This window comes from Perca fluviatilis, chromosome 20 (assembly GCF_010015445.1).
Source record: "Perca fluviatilis chromosome 20, GENO_Pfluv_1.0, whole genome shotgun sequence".
NCBI classification, from domain to species: domain Eukaryota; kingdom Metazoa; phylum Chordata; class Actinopteri; order Perciformes; family Percidae; genus Perca; species Perca fluviatilis.
Window position 1 is genome coordinate 15,659,951 of NC_053131.1, and position 20,182 is coordinate 15,680,132.

At 41.1% G+C, this 20,182-nt stretch overlaps 1 protein-coding gene across 1 annotated transcript in view; it reads right to left on the minus strand.

Moving 5' to 3' along the window:
* aqr (aquarius intron-binding spliceosomal factor) overlaps window positions 1-20,182 on the minus strand; it is a 79,393-nt gene that overhangs the window by 19,626 nt on the left and 39,585 nt on the right. Inside the window, exons 24-27 of the mRNA XM_039785749.1 lie at window positions 13,468-13,578; window positions 12,820-12,929; window positions 4,705-4,840; window positions 2,559-2,768 (exon numbers count right to left, since the gene is read on the minus strand). Of these exons, the coding sequence (XP_039641683.1) occupies window positions 2,559-2,768; window positions 4,705-4,840; window positions 12,820-12,929; window positions 13,468-13,578 (567 nt within the window). The remainder of the gene's footprint in view (window positions 1-2,558; window positions 2,769-4,704; window positions 4,841-12,819; window positions 12,930-13,467; window positions 13,579-20,182) is intronic.

A 20,182-nucleotide genomic window follows, 5' to 3' on the forward strand; every position in this document is an offset into this window, starting at 1 on the left:
AAATGGTCAGCAATCATATCTACAAATACATGTAAATAGTACAAGTACTGTTAAGTATCTTTTATAATGAATCAAAGGGACAGGTGATGAAAATTCAGATACAAAAATGGCAGAAGTCCCATCAAATACAGCTGACATAAACCTGTGTGTGTATGTTTGAGTAAAAGAAGGAAAGGGCTAAATACAGTAGGTTTACATCAGATTGAGAGAAGTTGGAGATGATGTTTATTTCTGTGTATGCTATTTGTCGCTGTGAGCATTTGAATGTAGAGTACATTGAATTTAACTTTAATAACATATGCACTATAAATAAAATTGCCTTACTGCACTGAAGTAACCTCCTTACATCGCACTGGGTGTTGTTCAGCAGTGAGGGAACTAGTATACTGTGTCTGTGTGTGTGTGTATGTGTGTGTGTGTGTGTGTGTGTGTGTGTGTGTGTGTGTGTGTGTGTGTGTGTGTGTGTGTGTGTGTGTGTGTGTGTGTGTGTGTGTGTGTGTGTGTGTGTGTGTGTGTTAGAGTCCGGAACGGGCCAATTTTTTCTGTCCGAGCCCGGCCCATGTCCGACAGAGCCGTGACCGAACCCGGCCCAAGCCCGTTAGGCATTAGGAAATTTGTGTCAGAGCCCGACCCGAGCCCGACACAGTTAAAATCTTTTTTGTTTGTGTGGAAAGCCCGCTATTATTAAGCAACTGTAGGAAGGCATTCAGAAATGTCAACAGATGAGCGCATCAGGGCACATGGGGCAACAAGTGTATGTTAATAAGCCAGGGCTCCAGACTAACTTTTGCCTTGGTTGCAATGGTGCGCCTAACTTTTTTATTTAGGTGCACCCAAATTTTTCCTTGCGTCACCGTTAACGCTGAATGGCGATACACGATATATAGCTCTGTATTTTTTTTACAAAGTGGGCTAATTGTTCAGTTTTAAGTCAAAGCCACTTTTCACAAGCTCTTTTATTAAAACAGATTGTGATTAAAATAAAATGCAAAGACAGGGTTTCCTTTACTAGTTTGAAAATATACAGCTGCAACACATGTAAATGAAAGTTATCTGACTATGATATATATATATATATATATATATATATATATATATATATATATATATATATATATATATATATATATGACTCTTTTTGGAGAAACTCAGATTTACAGATCTGTCGATTAAATCAACTTATCAATTAGTCGGTACAATTGAATGAGTGTTAGTCGACTAAGAATTTCTTCAATCGAGCACAGCCCTAATATATATATTTATATCTGAGAAAGCTCCTAAACTTGTTTTCAACAATAACAGACTGATTAAAAGAGAAAGAGGACGCCCGGATAGCTCAGTTGGTAAATATAGAGGTTCGACTCCGACCTGTGGCCCTTTCCTACATGTCATTTCCCCCTCTCACGTCTTCAGCTTTCCTATCAAAATAAAGGCCGAAATCTTTAAAAAAAAGAAAAAGAAAAAAACAGACCGAAAGACATAGGGAGACAGAGGGAGAGAGGGGGAGTACGATGGACTGAAGCGTATGCTACTCACAAAGTGACGGCTGACTCATTATGAATGGGTCCAGCATGGGTCGAATGCGGGTCAGCGGTGTTAAACACGTCTTGTGTAGGCTCCGTCTTACAAGCTATTACTCAACGAACTGAAGTTAGTTGCATTTAATAACTTCTAATGTGTTTTTCGCCGTGGCGGCAGCAATAACAGTGAGTTACCAGCGGAAACACTGGTAACAATACAGGTTTCCCTCTCATACTTAACAATATACAGCTGTGTTAATAACAATTAAAACTGTAGACAAATGTCAACAGTTTGGACCGGCGGCGCTGTGTCTCTCCATGTTGCAGGTGAGCCGTGTGTGAGTCAATGGGGGCGGGGCTGCGCAGAGGAGAGATCCAAACACAGGCACGGCTTTACAGAAGGAATGGGTCATATAACGCAACATTAAACCATATTGATTTAAACGACATTGCTTCGTTCGTGGAGAGGCATTGGATGTGAGGACATTAGGGTGCACCAGTGCGACCTAGGAAAAATCTTAGTCGCACCCTTACAAATTTTGGTTGCATTTGCGACCAAATTGGTCGCACTCTAGAGCCCTGTAAGCTGTTAAAATGTTCAATGTGTTAACCTTTCCTGACTGCTTTGTTTCCGACCGTGATCAGAAAACCAGGGGAGACTCATTACCTCCAGGGCCAACGTTATAAAATGAATAACGTGGGGGTTAAAATCCCATTTCTGGTGAGCAAATGAATGAACTTGGTTTTCAGTCTGGGGTTTGTCTCGGACACCGCACACATTGTGTACAAAACTTAAACTTATTCCACCAACTCTGCTCCAGTCGCATCTACAACACATCTGCTTCCTCTTTCTCTATCACTCTTCTGCCCACTTTCCACACGCACTGAGCTCTCTTAAAAGGAGCCACAGCACCATTTTACAACAAATGCCTTATCGCGCTGATGTGACCGAGCCCGACCTGAACCCGACCATCATTTCTAAATATCTGTCCGAACCCGGTTCGGGTATCCATGCCTTAGTGCGTGTGTCATTCTTACCTCCAGCTGGGTAAATATTTTCTTGATGTGGCGGTAGCAGCCCTCTGCGATGTCCATGTCCTCTTCATATGACCGGCCCTTGAACACAGGCTGGGGGGCGTTGGAGAAGTACTTGTGGAAAGGAAAGTGTGCAGCCACAGCTTGCACCTCCACCGTCTTGGCCTGTTTAGGCCTGACTTTGCTCATGTACTCTTCCCAGCGAGATATCACCTGTGGTAGGGAGGGAGAGCAGACATACAGTACCCTCTGAATGTAAAGAGGCTGAGCTCCAGTAGTGATAGTCTGTGTTTAGTTTAGGTTAAAGATTACCACACATGATTGTGGCTTGTATGAATCTGGGTTCTATGTGTTTTTGTGTGATCACCCAAATACAAACCTGGAATTGTACCTTGTACAAGTTCATGTGACAAATAAAATTGATTGATATCTTGAATTGTTTGATTGACAAACAACCAACAAGTGCCTGAAAGGTGGAGTGGGTTGGTGTGCATGACTGGCGGTATTGAAATTATACTGACAGAAAAATCATACCTGTTCACACCAAAGGACTGTGGCAGCACAGTGGTGTTTGCATTTGGACAACAACAAAACAAGTATTTTAATTAATGACTTGATTTAGCCATGACATAAAGAAACACAATAAGGTACTTCCTGGTATGCATGAGCCTTTACTTAGGTGATGCCTTTCTGAAGTCTACCAAAATGCGAGCACACAGTGGGTGTTCTGCATGGCTCTGCCAAGCCTGTATTTTCTCTATTATTATTTGACTATAGCAACACAAATTAACAAATGAGAACAGATAGCCTCGCTCGTATACAGGTGCCCCTGCTGAGCATTTAATAAACCAGCTTCAACCAAACAGCGGGGAAGCCTAGTTCTATAAATACCCCTATGAAAAACAACATTAATGATAACATTAACGAGTCTACTAGAGGACTCAGCTTAATTGCACTATTAAGATCACCATCGAAACTAAGTATGTCTACATGTGCATCGTTATCACTGATCACTGACGGAGTAGTCTGCTAATAGTCACAGATTCACTACTCTCAGCTTCTTGACATTTACATCTTCAAATGTCACAGAACTACACTGTTGGCCAGGTTTTAGAGCTAAAATAAACACAAGAACTATACTTAAATGAATGTGTGGGTTGAGAATCCAGTCTCCATGCAACATCAAATTAATGAGGAACCAAAGTGGTGTGTGCATGTGTGTGTGAAAGACAACTGACAGATTTCTGGCAAGGTGCAAAAATTGCAGCCTGAACTTCATCAGACATAAACTCTGACACTAAAAAACACTGTATCCAAGTATTTGCTATGACTTTTATTCACCAGTGAAGTATGTGCTATAGAATGGAGTTTGAGGTGAGAAAACACAATCACTAAAAAATATGTAACTGGCATCTTTACACTGCTTTTATACTGTATGTCTCACATTGCTGTTGAGATGTGATGCGATACTTAATGACTGAAAAGGTTGGATATTAACTTGAGCTCCCCATAACACTGAAGATGACAGCTACACAGCACACTTCTTTATGTCACAATTGACTATAATGTCTATTTTAGAACCATTCCAAAGAAGCATAGGATTGCAAGTAAGTAATTGTCTGCAGTGGCATTTCTCTTGCAGCACGAGAGGACAGTGATAATTAGGTAACAGGAATAAACAGCAAGGCTTGAGACCGTTTCTAGGGTATTTGCAGTCTAGGCAAAAAGAGCAGTGTGTCTGGGGAATGAAAACTTTGATAATGTCTGGGTTTGATTGCCGTGTATATAGCCGAGGAACAGGACAGGCAATGCAGAAATCCATTCTAATTCATTCAGCAAAATATCTTCTGCATCCGCTTAACTCTCTCTCTTTGAAAATCAATATTAATATCCAAGCACCAATTTCAAGGATTTTGAGAGGCAGAAAAACATCTAGACTTTTTAAGGGTTGTTTTGCTAAACTGTATGCAATTAGGAATTTTACTTGGAGAGTAAACACACTCTTAGCTTGATGTAATATTATGCACAGTATGAACCGATGCTAAGTGCAAAATCAGAAACATAGCCTACGCAACAATGGTTGACCATTACAGTTGGTAAATTTCTCTGCGCAGTGCAGAAACATATACACACACAGTTTTAGTCTTACCTGGTAGAGGTAGAAGTGTCCAGCAGTCTCACAGGTGTAAGAAACATCTCCCGGGACATCCAAGCTCTCCTGTAATCTCCCCACTTCTCTGAGGAGCTCCAGTCTTCTGGCTAGGACATAGTTTACTCGGCCATATCTGGAGAGAGACAGCACAGCATAGTTAGTCAACAATCTGCAAACAGTTTACCATGTATTATTACCGTAGGGGACAAAAGGTTAAGAATGGTACAATGATGTAAGAAGATTCATGTTTAAGGTTCAAATGGCTGTTTCTAGAATTGAATGCATAATCAGGTCATGGTCTCATTTCAAAAATACACTTTGCTAATGCTGTTACGCTAATGTAATGTAAACTTCTGATGCACTGAGTAATCAGAATGACTCCTGTCTGTTCCTGTGCTCCAGTAGCAACTTCACCACCAAACAACTGGTGTCATGACCCAGGTTCATCGACCTACATGCTGGTGTGGCAACCCCGACAGAGACCTCAGACAAAGTACTGCGTATAACAAACGGGGACATTTCTTCTAATTGTGGATTTAGACTCTGATCTAATATAGATAATTTTCTGCTGTGGCATCAGCTTGTTAAAATGGCTATGAGTGGATTAACAGAACAGAGTTAACAGTGATTATGTGATTTTTGAGTTGTCGAATTTTTGCTGTAATTACTGATATTGTGTTTGCGCCATTGGCTGCAAGCAGGTGAGAAAAAGCCTGGTCATGTAAAAATATATTGTAAATATGACCCAATGGAGTACAAAGGTTTAAATAGGGCAATGACTGTCCTTGACTGTAGACAAGGTTTGTTTAGGTTCTCTTCTGCATCCAATGGTGCAGCTAAACAATACTACTTAAAAGCAATTATCAGGTGGCAACGAGACAAGCAGCACACAGGAAGTGGGAGGGGTCACAGGGTAATACTAGAGGTGATCTCTATTTTTAGACCATCTGCAAACATCCTCAGTCAGCAGATGACTCAAAGACAGTCACAGTGGACTGCCTGTTTTGCCTGAATAAAATTAAATAAAAATTTGGAGTGACCTTGCTTCCCAGGACCTGTAATGAATTTAGCTACTGAGAGAGAAACCCCAGAATAGACACACAGGTGTGAAAAACGGCATTTATCGACAGAATTGCATTTTCTATGTAAAATCCCATAAATATAAGACTTGCACACAAGAGCAACAACTGTGCTTAAATCTGAATGAGGATGCTGCATTTCCTTTCCAACAAAAGCAAAAGTGGTATTATGACGTTTTCTTGACAAAGAATTAGGGGTGTGACGAGACACCCAGCTCACGAGACGAGACACAAGATTGGGTTCACGAGATCGAGAAGAGATTTTAACACTATTTTACAGAAAACCACAATAAAGAAATAAGACTGGAAAAATAGTCCTTTATTCAATCGAAAGTCCCAAAATTAAAAACCAGCACTGAAAGGTTTTGCCACAAACTCAGATGGCTTCTCTCCTGTATAACTAACAGTTCCACTGTTACTTATTCCATATGGTGGAGAGATAGTCTCTACACTCAGAGAACCAAGGTTACAACATAACTAAGCGTTTCCTGGCAGTAGTTGAGACCAAATGTTTTGTACTCGAATATTTTACTATTGTTTCACATTGATTACTTTCTAAAGCACAAATAAATTAGGGTGAGGCTATTTGCACCCCTGGTACAATTAGCAATGTATGCTATTTGTACCCTCGCGCAATTAGAAGTGCTATTCGTACCCTGGTGAAATTAGAAATGAATGCTATTCGTACCCCGCCGGTGCACACAGCAATGTGTTCTATTAATACCCTATCTGGTACAAATATCAATATATGCTATTTGCACCCCTGTGCATTTATAGTACCGTGGTATATATTTACACACAGTTATCCATACTACTCATGTATTACACCTTTTTGGAATATTATCGCCCTGACATTCTTACCCTAACAATAACCAATCCCACTCCTCTTGCCTAAACCTAACCAACCCAACCAGAGCAGGCATATTCATGAGTCCTCCCCTACCACAATGCAAAAAAAAATTCAAGTTCGCGGGCCCTGACTTGCGGAATTGCATGTAAATTATCTAATCCAAAATGAAAAAAAACAAGATCACCTCAGTGAATATCAAACTCGAGACTCCCAAGACCAGAGCTAAGTGTACTAACCACTCACCTATAAGTTCTTACTGAATATCGTACAACGGTTTACCACTTGGTGTATTCAAGCCTCGGTTGCTAGTTTACCATACTGTATACAAAAAATAGGTAGGCTACTACGGTACTACCTAACAAACTAATGGTTGTATGCTTTCACTGAAGACAGAAAGCGCAACTGTAGTATCCATTTTCCGCTAGAAATTCAATTGTTATAAACTTTAGAGACAAAACTTTCCTAATGTGACAGTTTCTGCGGTAATGGAAGATGAACGTCCGCCATGATTTCTGCGGTCATGGAAGATGAACGTCCGCCATGATTTCGGTGCACGCGAGCAACGTGTTTTTGTTGTTACGTCACAGGGTGTGAATAGCTCAGCTGTGTGGCCGAGGCTATTCGTACCGGGGGTGCAAACAGACACTCCGAATAAATTACCATCAAACCGATGAAGACCGATGCTCTTTTGTCCTGTGCATTTTAGTAATTGCAGCAATAAACAAGGAAGTAGGCTACTCTAGTATAAATTTATGACCATTACAGGACAAACGGAGAACATTTCTCTTTGTTTAGTATCATTAAAATTAAAGTTAGGTTTTGCTGTCTGCCCCCCCCGACTCATTTTTACAGAGAAAGAGTGGTCTGCGTGAGACAGTGCCACAGTGAACTGCATGCTGCGTGTGTCTCGGCCAAGAGAGAGAGAGGGAGAGCGGCGGTTCTCTCTAACGTTCTAACGCTGGGTTTTACAAGCAGCTTTTTTATTGCGCGATCGCTCTGTGATGAGAACGGGCGGGCGATCTTCTATGCTAATTTCAAGGCTGTTGCTCTGCACTTGTGTACTGATATTACGAGACACATTTTACCGTGACGAGAAATCTCGTTACGATTAATATCACAAGATCTCGTCACACCTCTACGAAGAATCTTTTTTGACCTAGAACCTATGGTACAAATACAGACTGTCCACATCTGAACATACGACTTGGTATTTTTTGAAGATCTCCTCTATACAAAAACCAACGTGCACTCCCTACAATCTCATTAAAACAGCACAAAATGCATCATGAAATGCAGGGAGGCATTGATAATTGATGGTGCAGTAGATTTCCCTTTGTTGTTAGGAATTTGGGGGAGCACTGCCTTCCATTTTGCAGCTCGTATATAGTGTTAATTAAAACTCTCTGGCTCTCTCCTCTCGCTGGTGTCAGTGGGGTGGAAGGAGTGTGGAGTCTGCATGTTGTTATGAGGCAGCCAGGCAGGCAGAATATATTAAATGCTGCTAGCTGAAGCTCTTTCTTTTATGTCAGAGTTATTTGCTGCATAATTAAAGAATGTAACAGACTGCTTCCATGTGCAGACACCTGTTCACATACACTGCTATTCATACTACAGTCATACCCTCAAAGTGAGCAGTAATCATACACAGTATAGCAAATGCATGCATCACCCCTCCCTTCCCCCACTGGAAGTGTTGCTAAAAGCTATAGGGTGCAATTTGCTCAGTGCCACAGATGGATAAGGTGGTAATTACCAATGTAAGCTACATTATATAGTAACAGCCTAAAAACTTAATTAGTATTCAATAACACTGCCCAATTTATATTTAGGAGCAGGCTAAAAAGCTTTGCAAGCTAAAAAAAAAAAAAGAAGGTTCTGGCGGATTCATCTAATAAAAGGTGTTAAATATAGCAGCAGTCATGTAGAACTGTAAATGGTTTGGGTATCTTGAGATAATCTCTCTTTACCAAGTCTGCCAGGAGTGCTTATAGTGCGCTGCCCCCAAACTTCTCTTTTCCTGGCTCACTCTGTCTCAGTAGTAAGGACTGAGTCACTATCCTTCAAGGCAACACACAAACACACAAACACACAAACACACAAACAAACAAACAAACACACACACACACACACACACACACACACACACACACACACACACACACAAACACACACACACAAACACACACACACACACACACACACACACACACACACACGAGAAAGCTGGGAACTTCTGGGTCTTCTTTAACAGGTCTCCAGTGGTTCTTGATGGAGGCATTTGTTCTTGGCCATGCCACCTGTGGTATCAGGTAATGTTGCCCCTTCCTAACTGAGCTAAATGAACATTGTAAAGAAAATAAATGTATTTATTCATGCAATTATTTATTTATGTGTATTTATTCATTTAATTATTCAGTCTTATTGTTGCAATTGTATTATTCATTAAAAAGGCCTAATGTATTCCTGAACTTGGAAAATTATATCAATATAGCAACTTCCCTGTTTAACTTATATTAGTCTTGCTTTGCCAGACCATCCTCCACAGCGCTGCGGAGGAGGGTATGGCTAGTAAACAGCATTCCAGGATGGGAGGAAAACGTGCTCTGGTTAATTGGTATTTCTTTAAACCGATCACAATCGTCTTGGACTAAGCGCCGGACGGTGCCACGGTGAAAAGCCTTGGGAAGGAACTTGTTTGGGTGGAACATGTGTACGTTCAAAGGTTGTTTTAGTCGTGCAGAAAACTCAGATTGGACAGATAGTCTAGCTAATTGTCTCAATTTATCCTGCAGAGATCTGAGGAGCAGTTAAATATAGTCATAAATCCACCGGAGTTTAAAATTCCAACACAAAGAAAGCAGAAGGAAACGGATATCGGCAAAAAGCCATGAATCCGGCGGAATTTCCACTTCCGGAGCAATCCCGGAAGTGGAACGTCGTGGATATAGACTAAACTTATATCAAACAGATCCAAACATTTTGTTTAACATAAAAATGATTTGGACATTACATGAAATATTGTGGATTAAGCATATGTTCATATTTGTTTGGTTTTTATTTTGGTCAGCCATAACTAACTACAGACTTACAGTATGGTAGTGGTATTTGGATTAATACGGCTTCTTGACAAGTTTTCATCAAAATATCCAGAGCGAGTGATTTTGTACTAAATTGTTTAGGAAATGTATAATTATTAAGGATATCAAAATTAACGTAATAATAACGAGTCAACGCAAATTCAACGATTAGCGCATGCGCGTTGTGATTTGGGCCCCGCTCAGTAGTTTGGGAAATATATATACAGACGTTTAGTTAACTTTTACAAGTATAAAGTGGGACACTACATTGTGTTAGTATTACAAAGTAATGTTAGATTCAGGTCAACATGCCGATCTGTTGTTGCTTGATGGGCTTGAGTTTGCCATATTATGATTTCAGCATATTTGGGGAGCATACGGTACCTTTGAGGTTATTCTGGATAATATTCTAGACAGCATTTGTCATTGTTTTGGATTGCTGCAATAAAAATAAACATTTGCATAAAGCAAGCATATTTGTCTGCTCCCATGCTGATAGAGCATTCAAACCTTGAAGAATATCCCTTTTAAAAAGGTCCCATAGCATGAAAATTTCACTTTATGAGGTTTTTTAAAGGGGTGATAGAATGATTATATAGGGTATTTCACACTGTTCCGTAAGGCCTCCTAATGGGGTATGTAACATTGGTTGGGCTGAAAATGGCCTGGTTGATATTTTATTGGCCCTTATGCATCCCTGTGTTTTGGCCCTATTTGTAACAAGAGCTTTTCTTCCAAATATGGTATGCTCATGAATATTTAGATGAGCTGCGCGCTGATTCGTTGAGCGAATCCCCATACACACACATTAGAGACGAGACAGCAGGTCATATTCCAGACACTGCAATGTTTCTTTTTTTATGCGAGAAATCAACTATATAAAGCTCAAATATGGGCCGTTTTACGAAAATTGATGGGTAATTGCAAATTTGGTAAGACGTGTCGGACTTTAGGAGCTCCACATAGTCTGACGAGAAAGCGGCAGCCTGCTGGGCTCCATACCCAGGGCAAAGTCACCCTTTGTGGATTACTGTACTACCGGGGCTCTGGGGCAGGCTGCCGGCATAACTATAATATATTTACAGTTTGAATTTCGTCACGGCACTTATATCACAGCTAGCCCAAGGTCTTACGAAGCTAACCGTTGTGTCCGATTTCAATTTAAGGTATTTTTGTGAACGTCAGGGGTCTTGTTAGGAGGAGCAGCTAGATAGCTATGTGTCCCATTCAATACAATGGGAAAAGATCACGGCTAGCTAGCTACACTTTTGGCATAACTATAGTATATTTACAGTTTGAATTTCTTCACAGCACTTATATTACAGGTTCCCCAAGGTCTTATAAAGCTAACAGTTGTGTCCGATTTCAAATTAAGGCATTTTTGTGAACGTCAGGGGTCTTGTTAGGAGGAGCAGCTAGCTAGTTAGCTATGTGTCCCATTCAATACAATGGGGAAAGATTGCGGCTAGCTAGCTACACTTTCGGCATAACTATGGTATATTTATTACATTTTATATTACAGGTTCCCCAAGGTCTTACAAAGCTTAGCTAACATTTGTTAGATTTCAATTTAATGCATTTTTGTGAATTTCAGAGGTCTCGTTAGGAGGAGGGTAGCTAGCTCTCATTGATGGACTCCATCTCACCTCGGGGTCTATCAATGAGACATGCGAACAAGAGCCGTTTATTTCCCCCCTCGTTTGTTTAAATAACTCAACACACATATCCATTATAAGATTAACTGGAACCTGCGGTAAGAGATTGCGGGAGTAAAAAGCTCACTGACCGCGCTCTCAGTCACACACCGGCCATTTAGCAGGAAGAGGGGAGGGAGAACAGTGAGATGCAGGCCCTGGAGCTCTGTCAGGGCAGCGGCGTTTGGTAGTCCGGTCACCCAGAAAGTGTGAGTTTGCACGGGTATTGAGCATCGCGGGCTGCCGACCGTGACGGAGCTCAATCGAGCTCACAGCAGGCCGGGGTCTGTGAAGGAGGACAGGCAGGGCGGCGATGTAGCAACCGCTGAACTCCGACACACAGTCGGACAAAATTTACAATTAGCCATCAATTTTCGTAAAACCGCCCATATTTGAGCTTTACATAGTTGATTTCTTGCATAAAAAAGTTTCAGAAGTGAATTTTGTAATGGAATAGCAGAGATCTGCGCGACCTAGATTCAGAAGTCAGTTGTGTAGCCTATATAAATGTTGGGGCGTGACAAAGAGAGAGACTAGAGCCAAATGAGGAGGAGCCGCCGAGTAGACGTCAACTAAGCGGCTCGTTGAGATTTGCCCGTTTTCAGAGGCAGTTTCAAATTGTGAGATTTGCAGAGGAAAGAGGTGTCATTGGGATTTTGAGGTTCTATGTATGTCCTATTTACCCACCAAACTGTCATTTTTCAACTATGACAAGGTAAAATCGGTTTTGCATTCTCTCACCCCTTTAACATTAATACGCGTTCCCCCAGCCTGCCTATGGTCCCCCAGTGGCTAGAAACGGTGATAGATGTAAACCGAGCCCTGGGTCTTCGCTCTTTTCAAAAATCATGATCAAGATCATCATCATCATCATCATCATCATCATCATCATCATCATCGCTACCTATGTCTCTCTACGGCTTGTTGCCATCCTCCTACTAAGAATGGTATGAGGTCAGTTCTTGTGGTCCAGACCAGTGATGAGAGGGTTAATCAGATAGGAATTGCCTATGAGTGCAGGGCTGTAGGGAGAGATCCCTTACACTGGTGGAATGGCCTGAGGGGCCAACAATGTCTAATGAAGATAAACCAGGTCCATGCCGTGGCATATGGGAGTATCGAGTAGCCCTGTCACTGTGTTGGCTCAGACTGATTACGTATGTGGGCAGATGGACTGCTTTTGTGTACGTATGCGCGCGTGTGTGTGTGTGTGTGTGTGTGTTTTGTATAAAACTGTAAGGGTTGCCTCTGCAATGTTTATGCACTTTAAGTACGTAACCATTTGTTCAATGCACCACAGATGCATGTGTGAATTTAAGTTGTCTCAATTATCACATGTGCATTTCTGTTGGGTTAGGTACATCTATCTGTGTGTGTCGTTTCCCTCTCCACCTGTCCCCTGCTGTTATCACCTGCTAAAGTCCTTCTCAGTCTCCAGCTCCTCTTCTCCGTGGCCCAGACGCAGGAGGTGGCGCTCGTCGATGTCTAGAGCCATGATCTTTTCAAACAGCTGGTTCAGAGCCTGATGTAGAATGAACCATGGAAACATGTAAGCATGATCTGACATGGAAAATCATTTCATTAATGTGTGTGTATTTTCTCAACAGTACTTGTACATATAAATCTGTTTTGACTTGTGTCTTTTTCAATCTCTATGGATTTGGTTTCATATATATATATATGTGTGTGTGTGTGTGTAATATATTTGAGGTATTTATAATGCTATCAAGCACGTGTCTATTCTTTTTATAATTATATCCAGCAATGCTTCTTGTGGCCAAGGGTCCTTTTGGCACTGGTGTAAAACAACAGCAGATTACTTTATGATTAAATTCTGAGGGGAGAGGACCTGGTCACAAGGGAGCTTAGATATTAATTTTCCTTTATGGTTGAAATATAGTCATTGCCTGATTAATGGGCAGTTCTGAGTACAAGCCCTAAATTCTCCAGACAGCTTCACTGTTTTTTGAGTAGGGTGTTAGGGAAACTTTTCATAGCTTAGTTTAGAGACGTGCTGAGCCGCTTTGGATGTAGATGTGCTGTGTGTGTGGTGGGTTAACCTGGTTAGAGTGTGTGACTATGAGGGTCCTCTGCTCAGGAAAGTTGTGATAGAGGTTTGAGATGATCTGAACAGCAACATCTGTCTTTCCGGTACCTGGTGGTCCAACAACCTAGAGACACAGCAGGAAGCGAAGAAGGGGATGGGAAGAAAGAAACGGAAAAATATTAACAGAAAGAAGCAGAAGAAAAGCAATCAGAAGTTAGGTCGCAGGGGAAAGGCGCTTGCCTTGGAGACACCCTAGTGGTTTTGACAGCTAGGCCCTGGGCATGTCAGAACAGGCTAGGCTGGATCCCCATCGTTGGCCGAGCTCAGATATACAATGCATCAGGGCTTCAGTGTTGCCTGGCATGCAAAGACCCAATGACTGCACAGATGGGCAAAAACAGAGCTACTGAAAATGGAGAAAAGCTATAGGAGGAATACGTATCTTTCAAGCCTTCCTTTTGTACTTGTCGTCTGAATGCTAGTAGCACTTCATCTATGTATACAGGTTACCATGATAATGAGCCCTATATTTACCTGGGGGGAATAGCACATAATTTACTAAATAAATATTCATGTAAAACAGTCTTAGTATGGGTGAGTAATTTCTGCTAAAATAGTAAGCACACTTAGATATTCCTGCATAAATCAGGAATATCTAGATAATCAGTTTCTTGGTTCCCATACATAAGAGGGTGTGTGTGTTTGTTATGGCTGCTAACAACATATGCCAAGGAGTAAGGTTAGAGGGGGTGCGGAGAGGAATGGAGAAAGGCTCGCATGTAGAGTTGTTTTACAACTCTGCGGATAGCCTACTTGCCATATTTACCTAGGCTAGCTGCACAATAAATTACTCAGACCCTGCTGCCAGCTTCCAATCAGCACATCAGAATAGCAGTTTTGTCAAAACAAGTGTGTTACACTTCTGTTCAGATGACAACAGCAGGCTAAAATGACAGCTGTGGATGTGCGTATGAACTGGGTGTATCCATAGCTGTAATATGTGTCATTGTATGTGTGGTTGACAATGCCAAAATTACAGAGAGGATTTCAGGGGAATCTTTCATCACTCTACACGAGTGATGGAGATAGGGATAGCTTATTTACTGGAGAGGAAAATCCCTTGGTGTACATCACTAAGATTAATAGTTGCAAATCTTTGGCTTTATACCAGCAAGCTAGAACAGTATGCATCTGCAGTATCAGCATCAGTGGACTGACTAGAGGCTTCACCCAGACAGCATCACACTCCTGGATATGCATGATGATTTTATAGGGATGGGTTTAACACAGCTCGTCCTGCTAATTAAGTCTACTACGATAAGCTTTCCCCTTTTCTATTACCTGTAGAATAAAGTTAGAAACAAAAAAACAAAATGAAACATTAGGATTGACTGTAGTGCTATCAACTTAATCTTCCAAAGAAAAATAGATAGGGTGACAGATATCCACGGACTCAACCAATCATACGTAAGCATAAGTAGTTATACTTATGCTTACGTATGATTGGTTGAGTCCGTTGAAATGTCAAATAGATCATTTAGATATTGCAGATTTTCTGTGGGTGGCTTCTATTCAGTCTTGAAACTTATGCCAGAAATGTATACAATAAAACCTGAAAAAAAAAAGTCCTTACCATGGTGAGTCCTGGCTGCATCCCGGCTCGAATGGCTTCAATCTGAGTAGGAGTGAACTGGATTGTATTCCTGTAAGACATGTAGATTGCGGATATTAATAAATCAAGTAATTAGTCAGATTTACTTAATAGCCTTGACAGCATAAACACATTTGTTTTCACTAGTTTTTTTTTTTTTTTTATTATTTAAAAAAAAGAGATGCTTAATGCGCGCAAGTTTTTGTTGTGTTTTTTTGGAGACCATCTTTAAAGATTGTTAAGTCAGAGCGTCCCCAAAGCGCCTCGTTGTTCCTATCAACATTTAAATATCAAAGTGCAAACTGGAAATGCTAAAAACACCAAAATGAGTCTTACATTTTCATGAAGGGCAATTATTTGGTGGTGTTATAATTAGTACAGGAATAATAAAGCCTATTCTGTTCACCTTTAGTTGCATTAAAAAAAATCCCATCAATACTTGTAGGCATAACAACAACCAAAATAGCACCAACACATTACATGGCAAACAAGTCAGAGCAGATACCATGGAGACAAGCACGGGCAAACATAAAAATAGTTAGGGCCAGAGTAGGGCACCTATAATAAGCCTCTGTGCTGTTTTATAATAAAAAAAGTTGTTTTAGATAGAGGTTAAGGACTTAAGGTATGCTCAGTACACTGACCTCAGAGAGAAGTCAAAGTTTGAACAAACACTGAACAGCCTTTTGACCCCTAACCTTGTTGAGTTGTGAATGGGAAGGCCTGAGTCTTGGCCTTGACCTCTCACCGTTTGGGCTGGTTGTAGGGATATGGGCCACGGTTGAGGGTGACATAGGGCTCAACGATCAAGGTCATGCCCTCCTGTTTGTCTTCCACTTCTTCATCAGCCTTTCTCTTCTTAACTTTGTCTGCTTTGTTTGAGATGGGAAACTTGATTCTGGTAAAGCAAAAGGAAGAAGATGGATTATTATAATAAAATATAATACAATGCAATATGTATGTATTATCATTTGTATCTAGTAAGCAAATTATACAACAGCAATTCAATAAAATATGAATGTCTATACAATTACTTTGATCAAGGAAAATCAACCTCAACAAAACCGTTCTCTTTATCATTTGATTCTTGGATCTTTGACTTTCACCTGAAAGGGAAGACTTGCAGATCGGGGTTCTCCTCTGTGACCTTTATGGTGTAACCAGGGAAACACAAACGTAAATGGTCCAGGGACAGAAAGGTGTCATTGAAGTCCAATGTGGAGATCTGATTAGGCATTTTGGAGTAGTGGGCACTGCCTGGGGCGCCATACCCGGGATGATGTCGTGAAGCCAGTCTGGGACAACACACTCTGTGTTCATCAGGTTTCTGATGGTCTCTAGCACTGCCTAAAACAGAGAGGAGAAATGTGAGCAATGAGGCACAGACAACAGACAACCATCCCATGGTTTAGCTGGATAAGAATAGCTTTGTGGTGGGCTGATGGGACAGCAGGTAATTTGTTTGTCTGTCAATTATATTTTAATGAGCTGCAAACTGTCTTAATACCCTGAGCATCAAACATTGGGTAGGGGAACTTGTTTACTTGCTATCTATATCACACACATCAAAGATGGAGAAGAATGTTTCTTGAATACCCATTAGTTTCTGCTCTTTTCAAATTCATAGAAAAAACAACAACTTCAAAATCATCTGTCATTGCTCTGGCTATGAAGACAGAAATGGGTGTGCAGAATTAGAAATAGCAGATTTGACAAAGCTGCAATGAGAAGCTCTCAAAAAAGGATGTGATAGACAGCAAAAGGCTTTTGTGCATGATTAAAATTCAAAAAAAAGAAATTCCACAAAATACAGCAAAAGAACATAAGAAGATAAGATACGTAACAAAAGTTTCACACACTTGCATGGATAACTTTACTATGACCTGATTTGTAGAAATATTAACAGCTGTATCTCTTTTAACCTTTTTCTTCACAGCAGTTCTGCTGCAGGCACCTGAATGTTACACTGACAATATAACATTGCTACAGAAAGCTCTACTATACAATGTTGGCTTGCTACCACAGATGGTTTCTTAAAAAGGTGAGAGAGATCACTGGGAGGGCCTTGAGTGGGTGGTAATCTCAGAGCTGCCCTGGTCCCAACCTTACAGCTACAATACCCAAAAGAGTATAATATGTGCGATACATCACTCTGGGGTGGTGTTGGTAGGACCAGAGCTCAAGGTCTGAAGATAAAGTACTCAAATACAATGTACAGTGAGGGTGTGTGGCGGATCTGTGTTCTGCTGTATAGTCCAAACCTTGAAATTGTTCTCCTTGGGTTTTCGTCTCATGATGATGTTGAAAGTCTCATATGGGTCTTGGTGCCACTCTGAATACTGCTGGTCATGTCCTGTTGATACTGGTTTGGGTCCAGCCAACAGAAAGGTTCTGGCATCTCCTCGCAGCTTATGTTTTTGGTTCAGGTCCTAGACCAGAATGGTTGGGGAGACTACTTGTTACAGCGACAGAGTAATGATAACCTTAGTGATAAATAATAATTCTAATAAATTATAATAATAATAATAATAATTATTATTATTATTATTAATAATAAATGCCATTTTTCACATCACTGTTACGAAGTGTTATACAATCTAAATAAAAAATGTAATGTAGGCCAGGACATTAAAACTAACAGAAAATGGCAGGAAAAATCTTTAGAAGGACAAAGGTAAATATCTCAACTGAATCTAAACCAGCTAATTCTAAAACCATGGTTTCAATAACAATTTCCATCCTATCCTTCCATTAAAAACAAAACCCTTTAAAAAGAGCTCACCCTGGCTTGCCTTGCTAGCCACAGTACTATGGCTCCTCAGGAACAGGAATTGCTTAGATGCTTGACTGACAGGCCACTGGCTTTAGGCTTACACCCATAGGGAGCCTGTGTGGTGCAGCAAGTGCAGCTTTCACATACGTCTAAATAGATTCTTGAATGCAGCTGCAGGGCACAGAGCAGGAAAGTGAAACTCAATCCTGTTGGCCTCTGATGTGTGTGCTTATCCATGTGTACGCCTGTCTGTGCGCACTGGTAAAGCTATGTGGGGATCATCAAATCCCCCTTACTAAAAGGAGTAGTGATAGCTTAAGAGTGGAAGCTACACCCTCAACACCATGGGATAACAATGTGGACAAAGCTGGGACAAGGTGTGTGAACAGTTAAAACATGTTACGTGCCATTGTATTAAACTGTCAGTTGATAAAAAGGTCAGATTAAATCAATACACAATTAACATAGATACATTGCATTTCACTCACACTGAATTTATGTTTGTAACATATTTGACACAAATATTCCATATTCAAGCAATACAGTTTTTATAAGACAATATGTAAGTCAATTATTACTAGTGTCCCAAAATGCACCTCTCAGCTTGTCTTTCACCTTCGCCAAGTACCCAGTGATTTATATCTGACCCTACCTACCAGTTACCTATAGTAGCACTTCTGAAAGATCTGAAAGTTTAACCAAGCAGACACTGAAAGACACTGGCAGCATGACTATGTAGAAGGCCCTGCCCTCTACATATTTAATCCAAACAGATAAGAGGGAAAGAGTGCTTCAGTGCATGGACACATGTTCCGGCCGGGGAAAAGGCGAACACTTAAAAAAAAAAAAGGGCTGCAGGCTAGCTTAGGTGAAGCAACCACTCAGACCGAATGCTTTGGGCTGGGGGAAAAGCGCACACAGTAAACAGAGGAGATCCTGTTACTGTATAAACATATTTTACTTCCCAGGGAAGACCAGAGATTTGAATTTGATCTGCAGGGATTTCACCTGTGTGCACACACACACACAAAAACAGACTCTCTGAGTTTTATATTTGTTGACAGCAAATTTGAAGGCTTTTATTAGCGAAATATGGTAGTTTACGGATACAATTTCACGCTGTGCTCAAATAATGCTAGAATGCATTGTTGCTGGCAATACCTTGTTTCAGAGATATAGGTGAGTGTATCTGTATGACAAATTACTCTATCCTGCAGGACAAGCCCATTCAGTGTTCTCTTACAGAAGCACATCCAGATATAGCCAATGCAGCTCTTCACTTAAATCCAATAAAGAAAATGGGGGCAGGGCCCAAATCTCTCAGGTGTTGTTGTTGACCTCAGGTTAATGGAATGTTAATGTGAACAGGTCAGGTCTCCCTGTGACTGTCACCATGACAACACCAGTCTGACCCTCTACTGAGGATCTGTCGGTGGAGTTCCACTAGGTGGATGGATGTCATGTGTTACTGATGTGTGTGTGTGTGTGTGTAGGAAGGCTGGGGCAGATATGAGCATACCTTCTTCAATGACGCGTCCCTTGTCATCCAGCATACCCTGCACCTCGCAGCCTCTCACGTATACCAGGCCAGTCTGCTCCACAAAGGGCTGGCGCCGGTCGAAGCGTGTGCCGTAGGGCAGGTTGGGCCGCACCGTGATCAGAAAGCAAACGTCATGCTTCCGCAGCCCTATAGGTAAAAAGGATAGAGAGAGGGGTTAGAGCCAGGGAGGAAAGAGAGAGAGAGAGGACACAGGAAGAAAGAGAAGTGACGGGAGGGTGAGACAGAGTAGTAGTGTGGGGGATTTTGGAGATGTGACAGAAACCACCCCGTCAGCATTTGCCTGATCTTTAAAACATGAAGCTCTAATTATACGATGGGGGAAGAGCTAGTACATGGAAGGAAGTAATACTTCATACCTCCACAGAATTAAAAGAGAGAAAGTAAAACCATAAAAGGGTGAAAGTGAAGACATCAATTTGGGCTATTAGGCTTTTTTAAATCCAGGGTTCACTACATTACCTCTACAGCATTAACCCAATGAAAGAGCCCATTTATTTTCTAAATTAATTAGTGCAATACACCATTGGCAGACATTGGCGTGTGAACATATCCTATATCTTTCTTTGGAGAGCTATAGCAGTCAGCTTGCCGAAAGCTTCATTGTGCTTTCTATGTTCCCAATGAATCAATGTATTTCAAGGCTGACAAGCTCCTGTTAACATTATCTACAGTGCCCTTATCAGCCACACAGAGAGATGGAGAAAAAACGATCAGAAAATAAAACAAAGAGGCTCAGTAGTAGA